This window comes from Telopea speciosissima, chromosome 11 (assembly GCF_018873765.1).
Source record: "Telopea speciosissima isolate NSW1024214 ecotype Mountain lineage chromosome 11, Tspe_v1, whole genome shotgun sequence".
Classification (NCBI taxonomy): Eukaryota; Viridiplantae; Streptophyta; class Magnoliopsida; order Proteales; family Proteaceae; genus Telopea; species Telopea speciosissima.
The window spans coordinates 40,866,039-40,874,464 of NC_057926.1; the positions used below are offsets into that span (position 1 = coordinate 40,866,039).

General features: G+C 37.3%; 1 protein-coding gene across 1 annotated transcript; it reads left to right on the forward strand.

Moving 5' to 3' along the window:
* Positions 1 to 4,577: 4,577 nt before the first annotated feature.
* On the forward strand, positions 4,578 to 5,773 carry LOC122645924 (late embryogenesis abundant protein 6-like). The gene is made up of 2 exons (XM_043839336.1): positions 4,578 to 4,724; positions 5,357 to 5,773. The coding sequence occupies exons 1-2, from the start codon at positions 4,647 to 4,649 to the stop codon at positions 5,657 to 5,659; spliced, it is 381 nt and encodes a 126-aa protein (XP_043695271.1). The 5' UTR covers positions 4,578 to 4,646; the 3' UTR covers positions 5,660 to 5,773.
* Positions 5,774 to 8,426: the final 2,653 nt, after the last annotated feature.

The window sequence follows — 8,426 nt, forward strand, 5'->3', positions numbered from 1 at the left end:
TCCAAGTTGATTATATGACCCTGCACTGTTTGGTAATGTAGATAAATTTGTAGGATTTTGCATTGTAAACAATGAGTTTGGAGATGAGAGTTAAAACTGAGTAATTGTTAATCATTATTACCATTTCAGCTTATTCTGGAAGTGATTAATTTAGGCAGTGCTAGGTTGGAACATGACATGATACAGTATCCTTTGGTTTGCCTAACATTACAGTTCATGTTGTCTCCACTAAAATGGACTGTTTCCTGTTCCAACTATTGGTCTCAGTTATGGAACATGATTCTGTTTGGAAAACCTTTTCTTTTGGGGAGGACAGTGTTTGGATAACTATGAATCTACTGAAATAGAATCCTAAACCCTAGAACTAATATTTATAGGACTGGAAATAACCCTCCTTTTACTTCTGTGAATGATGAATAAGTAACCCATTAATTTATCAAACTAACCTTCTTCCTTCAAATTCTCAATATCATTCAATTTAATGTCCAACTAGAATAGGTGGGTGTGAGGCATAAAAAGTAAATTGACAACCTATCATCCATCATCCTGGGTTCATTGTGCCACAAATTCCCCTGCTCTCAATACTTTGGTGTGTATGAAAAATATAACCTAGGGCATCAGAATATACCCTATTTTGAAAATCTATTATCCATTACTAAGTGCATTTGGGTAAGCTTCAAGGTAGCTTCTCAAGTTTAAGAACATATCGTCAATACGTTTAGAATTCTTTTCTACATAGGCTTGAAAAACATCAAAATTTTCAAATATTAAAGTTCCATTGGCTGCATAATTTTTAGGAGAAAGTTTTCGTCCACCATGGGTGAAAGAAAAGTATATTGATCTGGGATCGTAATTACTCTAATAAATGAAAATAAAATTTGAAAATATTATTGAAAGGAAAATTTTGTTGTCAGTAAGATTGGTTACAATAAGATTGTAATATTACTTTCGGCCCTTTTAATATAACACGCTTCTCTTTTTTTTAATTGGGTAAATCATGTCATTTCACATAGACAATGACAATTATTGAAAATATAATGATAAGTCATTCAACTTATTTTGAAAATACCTTTTTACCCGAATTTAAATGACTTATGGGGATAAAACAAAGGGCAATCAAAAGAAAATTAAAATTTCTAACTTGACCACCTTGGTGACAACAAGATACACTCATTATTGAAAATGTGTACTCTGTAAGTTCACAGTTAGCTTATCCTTAAGCTTCGATGCTCGGGCTTTACGAGCCAATTGTGAGCCACTGACACTAAAAGTCTATCTTGCTTTGGGCTGGAATTAAGAGAAGGGAGAACATGTAACTCAGCTACCGTTTTACCAATATTTGGTCAAATAACTATTGGGTTTAGTGGAATACTGAGAAGAGCATTTTTTATTCTGGATCAGCCACAAAAAAAAAAAATTTAAAAATAGCAACAATAGAAAGGGTCGCATAGATCTTGCGGCCCAAAAGCGTTTAAAAAAAAGGACAAGACAAAAATAAATGTCAATCAGATTTCATATCTCCTTGTGGTAGAAAACGCAATGAGGATCAGTTTCCAAAATATGGTGAACCCCCTCCTTGTTTTGATCCCTTCAATAAAGAGTTTCCAAGAAAAATTTTAAATTTGGGATGAATCGGAAGCTTCCCATTCTTCGCGAGCATTCATTGCCCCGTCCTGCAACTTCCCTTCTTTCGTCCGTCCACAAGGCTGTAAAAACAGAGAAAGGGGTGGCTATCTAGCGGGAGTCGTGTAGATTGTATGCCATTGATTGTGGACCAATAGATTATGTGTTATGAGTGATTAAAAAATTAGCAGCAATCTAAGTACTAAAAGCACCAGATGTAGACCAAAGACAAATTCAGAAATCTTAAAATGGGTATCTGGCTAGGTTAATCTTCAATATGTCCCTTGCCACATTGGCAGGAAATCGATGATCATAGAGATCAATAGAAAATGAAGGGATATTTTGATCCCATCCAATTTGATCTTGTTGTCCCCGGCAACAAATATGCATAAACCATTTCACGAAGTATATGTCCAGATAACCCAAAGTCTCGATAATTAACTCTCGGTCTTTCGATTGAAAAACAATATTGATGAAGACACGCAGGTGCCCTATTACACGGTGGAGATTGTATTTTATAATTAACTCTGTTATCTTAAAAAGGGGTGGTGTTTTCTATGCCGCAGCGCAGGCTGCGCCCAGGCACATGGGGGTGGGCACAATGACTAGGGGTGTCAATAAAGCCCGGCTAGCCCGAATCCGCCCTGAGCCCGGCCCGGAGCCGACCCTGATTTTTCAACCCTTAGGGCGGGTTTGGGTTTAGTTATAGTCTGGCCCTGGCAGGGTCGGGTCAGGTCAGGGTTTAGATCCCGGGCTTAGCTCGGCCCAGCCCAACCCGACCCTGTATCAATTATAAGTATATAGGGCTTTATTGACACCCATATATATATATATTTTGGTCTAATATTTATTTATATATATAGCCTAATAAAAAAATTAAAAAGCAAAAGACAAAAAAAGCCCCAAAGGCACATGGGATTACAAACAAAAAGGGTCAGGGTCAGGGTCAGGGTCAGGGTCAGGGTCAGGGTCAAGACAGGGTCAATCAGGGCTGGGCTGGGTCAGGAAAAACCCTGGCAGGGTCAGGACTGGGTTGAGGGTTTCTTGACCCTGTCAAGGTCGGATCGGGTCAGGGTTTAGGTTAAGGCATCTAGGGTTGGGTTAGGGTTTAGGGCAGGCCCGGCCCAACCCGATCCATTGACACCCCTAACAATGACCACCCTGCCCCCTGAGTGGCAGGCCCATGTGCCTGGATGCAGCCTACGTTGCGGCACAGAGAACATTCTCCCTTTTAAAAAATAAGTATCCAGGTAAACTGTTAGAGGGGACACAAAAGCCATGAGTGTATAGAATTCAATGGTCATTCCAGATAGAGAAAACAAAACCATTCCCCACTAGCCAATAAGCCAACTTTCTCAAATTTGGTAAGACTTTCCTAATACCATTCTAGACCCACGAACCACCCCTAAAACATAGTACAACAGGGTCTAAAAGATCACGGGTCCTAAAGTATATAGCTTTCAAACGCATCTGGGCGGTAGGACCCTTGGGATTAAGAATTGATTCATTGGCGTTTGATAATATTAAGGTTTTCTCTTTGTTTTTTAACTCTCTTCTCAGGTTGGATAAACAATTGGTCTCTTGGGTATTTGGTGTGGTTATAATAACTTGTTATTTTATTTGGACAGCAAGAAACAGAAGGGTTTACGGTGCACACATGGTTGATCCTTTTTGGGTGATCCAGTGCACCCAAAAATGGATCGGTGATCAGAGTTTACTCCCCACCTCATTTTCTTCCCCAGTTGTAATGAATGATATTGAACCTATCTACCTTAGTACCTACAGTTTTAAATTACCTATGCTCAACTTCCCTGTTTTGATATGTGCAGGATACTGTCTTCCAGGACTAAACCTCGCAGGATGGTCTTATTTCTTTTTGATAGATGGCAGAATTAAGTTTTTTGATACAGGAACTCTGCATCTCGTGGACGAATTAACAATGCTCCTTTTTGTGATTCGTAGAGGCATCAACAACGCTGCCTGCATTGGGTTGAAGATTAAAGAAGTTTGGAGTGACAACTAGTTTGTTGCTGATACTCTTCCATCTCCTACCAAATGCTTATGATCGTGGACCTTATTTACAGACTTTTTATATATATCTGACCACACACAGGATGTGAATTTTGTTAAGGACGATAAGAATGCTACATATGTACACTCTGGTAACTTATAACTTGTTAATGTATATCTTTTTCTTTTCTTATTTTTCTCATCAAAAAAAAAAAAGAAAGAAAAAAAACTCAAGCCCATGAAAAATAAAGGTTAATAAAAAGGATCAACTTGACAAACCAACCATTGGATGAGTTCTAGCTAGGATTGATCGATTAACCATAAAGTCAAATATTTGGGGTCCCATTACAACAATATGGCCCACATTTTTTAGAGTCCTGATCTGCTCCCCACTTGGGGACGGTGGGGGCAGATCTCAACCCTCCATGAGGTGTGGGTCTCACAGCCCATGGAGTGTTGGGATCTGCCCCCATTGCTCCCATTTGGGTAGCTGTCTAGCTGATCCCAACTCCATTTATTAAGATTGAAAACTTGCGTTCTCCAATGGCTGAGAATTATCTATTGGGAAAAAGAAGGCTGTTTAGTTGCGCCGGTTACACCCAGACACATGGGTGGCAAAATGATCACCTTGCCCCCATATTGGATGCTTGACGTGCACGTGACCAAATAGCATTTCTTCTCCGACCCTCAATCGGATGAATCATATACAATACACATGCAGTGGGAGAGTGTGAGAAAGAGACCACAACCTTATCAGTTGTGAGTAAATCACGGGCTAACCCTTTCAAATAGGGTTATCTTGTGGATCAAAAACTGAGAACTACAAAAAAAAAAAAAAAGGAAAATGTAAATGCAGTAGTAAAGATGTGGACAATGAGGGAATGAACAAGTCTTTGGGATCTTCTATGTTTGGTTATAAAAGAGCATAGATATACTGCGGGTTCTATCATCTTGTGTTGTTGAGTTTTATAATTTTTGCTTAGAAATCTAAGAAAGAAGAAAAAACAAAAAAGATGCAAACCATTAAGGAGAAGTTTCAAGACATGAGAGAGATGCGCGAGGCTAAAGCTGAAGCTAAGGCCGAAGAACAGGTACTTATCTGTTATCTCTAGTTGTTCCCGCATGAGCTGGATTGTTAGAGGGTAGAACTCATCCTTAAAAGCTAGCATTTAAGGAGAGTCCAGGAAAGAAATCCTCTCCAGCACACCAGCCCCTCCAGTTTGCATCCAATGGCTGGAGGAACTCGAGTGTATGCTCGGATGCTCCTAGCCGTTAGATGCATGCTAGAGGGGCTGGCATGCTGGAGAGGATCTGAGTCTGGGTGCCCAAATATCTCCATATTGGGCTATTCATATCCGACGTGGTATTACTATTTTCATTTTCGTGGAACCCAACAATCTCCCCCCCCCCTCCCTCCATGTGGGAGCTAAAATCTTTTCTAATTTCATCCTTGGAACATACTGGGTTGCACACCCTGGATTTGCCAGTATCTTGACTCTGAAACCACTTGTTAGGGGCTTGAGTGGAAATCATTCTTAAAAGCTAACCTTTAAGGAGATGGTGCCCAAGTATCCTTACATTGGGTTAATCACATCTGATGTGGGATTATTACTTCAGCCTTTGGATTCCTTACTCTTAAACTACTGATGTTGAATAATTAATTTCTGATTAGTACCGAATTTGACTGAATTAGCATTGGATGTGATGTGAAATATGTATGCAGGCTGAGAAAGAACTTGCAAAGGCTAGATTGGATGTTGCTCATGAGGTAAGGAAGGCAAGAGAAGCAGAGGCCGAGATGGATTTGCATGTTAATAAAGCAGTAGAGAAGGCTGACAAGGAGATTGCAAAGCACCATGAGCTTGGAACTGATGAACCAATTGTTGGAATCACAGACGATCGCCAAGACAACCTTCCAATGAGTTCTGGTGGAAATCCCAATCTGGGAACTATGGGCACCACTAACATTAACACTAACAATATGACTAACTCGGCTGGGGCTGATCGCAACCCTAAATTATTTTAGATTAATTCTTGATAAGCTCTCAGATCTTCTTATTGGAGAAGGTTTGGAGCAAGTTATGTTGTGTTGGAGGAAGCACCACCATTTTTGCATGTTGAATTCTTTCTTGTTATTGTTGAATGGGAATTTTCTTATTAACATCCTCAAGGTGTCAAATAATTTGTAATTTTTATCTTTCGGACCAAGTTTCCCTACACCAACGGTGAAAATTCCATTCACCGTGGAGCGGTAGAGGATGGGAATGGGTATCGGGAGGGTATTTTGGAACATACAAAAACCTTAGGAGGGGCTTGTGAACCCTAGGATGGTGAGTGAACCTCCTTTATGATTGGAGGAAAACATTTTGCTTATTTCTTTTTTCCAAGAAGGGTAAATATTGTTACTTCATATGTATACTTGAAATATGTGCATAACAATGATACCTTTTGATATTTCATAATGATATTTTACTTTCAAATTATTTTTGAAAACCCTTTTATACTCCTAAGTCTTAACTAAAGAACTTATGAAAATAAGACAAAGAATAATAAAAAAATATATATCAAGTTCTAAAGACACCTATAGAAGTGTCATTCAAACATTCCCTTGTTTATAATTATTTTGTCACACAAGTATTTTTTTTTTTTATGAGAGAAAACGTTGTTTGATCACGTGGCTCTTACACCAACACGGAGCCAATGAAAATATGTGCCCAAGCATCCAACATGGGGGTGTGGACGTCATTTCACCATCCCTATGTCTGGGCATAGGGAAAATGACTAAACAACATCCTTCTTCCTTTTTATTTATTCAATTTTCTCTTAATCCTCAACTTAAAATTTCATGATCACTCTTACTCTCATCTAATCTGAGGCTCTTTGTTGTTTGAGAAGATTGGCTATAGCATTTTCTCACTAATTAATTTTCAACCCAATCTAAGTTTGTCATTTGTCAATAATCAATATATGGGCATGAGATCAATGCTTGGTCGCATGGTCTCTACACTAGCATCTAGACCAATGGAAGAGGATGCTTAAGTATCCACCCAGGGAGCAGGGGCATCATTTCACGGTGTCCTGTGCGAGGGTGTAAGGGCACCACCAAGCAGGGATCTTTTTCCCTCAAATTTTCACATTGTAATATTTTTATAAGTTTTTTCTAGCAAAAAAGGATAAAAGGTATTTTTATAAATTTATTAAAATTTTAAATCAGATTTTATGCGACTTGTTTGTTTCCGTATTTCGGGATAGAATCTTTAACACTATTGAGTGTGGCAAAAACCAGACCAGCCCGATTGAACCGACTTAAACCAATTGAATCAAACTAATACTGACTGATTGAAACTGCTAATCGGGTCAACATTGGATTTGGTTTTTCGAAACTGCTAGAAGACCGATCAAAACTAATTGTACTCAAACCGGGAAAATTTTTTTTGATAAATTTAAAAAAAATTCAATAAAATGCAATATTTGTTTACAAATTTGCTCGCTAATTGTAAAGTTCAGTAAACATCACAATGCCTAGTAAAATATAACTATTTGTCACTTGGTAGTACATGAGTTAGTCCATCTGATAGAAGACTCAGCAAATATCTCATGATAAAATTTTAGCCCAAAGTAAACAAGGAAAGTTACTCAAACTCTTGATCTATTCAAGTTTTAGTAAAATTATCAAAATCCCATCAACTAGAGATGAATATAAAATACAAAAATGACATCTTTTTGTAATTTTAACTATTTCTATTCATTTTAAGCTGAACTTGTACCAATGAGATTCTTGCCTAATCCTTTTTCACATGGACTAACCCCATGTACTGCTACGTAGCAAATAGTACTAAAACGTGATACATCACTAGGCATACTAACACGGAAGAAATCTCACAACTATTTGTTTTGATATAGTTTTTGTAGACCAATTTCTTAATCAGTTTTTAGTTTAGTTTTTGTAGACCGATATCTTATCAGTTCTATTTCGATCTAACCTGATATGAAAACAAAAACTAAAAAAAAAATCCACTAAAATTGGACTGAATTGCCTTACGGGTGTTAAACAGTCTGTTTCAATTCGGTTCAACATGAACCAAAACATTTAATTAAATGGTTTAAAAAACCAAATTTTGAAATATTTACTCAACATTTCAGTTTAATAAGTTGTTGGGTTAGAAAACGTTAATTGGTCACATGTGCGTGTCTCCTACGCCAAAACACAAGATTATACAAAATGACTGCCCCACCCTCAGGGATTTCCACTTTTTTATGGGAACGCAACAGTCATTTCATGTGACCATGTATCTAGATGCAGTAACCACATGCCACATACGACCAAGTAGAATTTTTTTATTTTATTAGGTTTTTTATAATTTTGTATTCAAAGTTTTAAACGGCTTCTTTTCCTTTTAATGTTTTATTGAAGTTGATGCAAATTTAATATTAAATTGAATTATTTATTATTATGTTTATCCCAAAAAAAAAAATTTATTTATTATTATATACATTTTTTATAATTGTAAAAATATAATTGTGTATATATTTATCATAATTGTAAAATTATATTATGAAAAAAAATGTGTACTAGTCCAAAAATGAAATTACACATCCTCTCATAAATCACTATTCACATGAAGCAATGAAAGTACTTGGCACAAGCAGAGTCTTGGAAATCGGATCCGACCAAATTTTTTTATATAAAGATTCTCTTTGATTCGTCGGAATAACAAGTTTATAATTTACTTTACACGTGGTACCAGTAGAAACCGATATCGTTGCATGGGAGACGCGTCAACTACCACGTG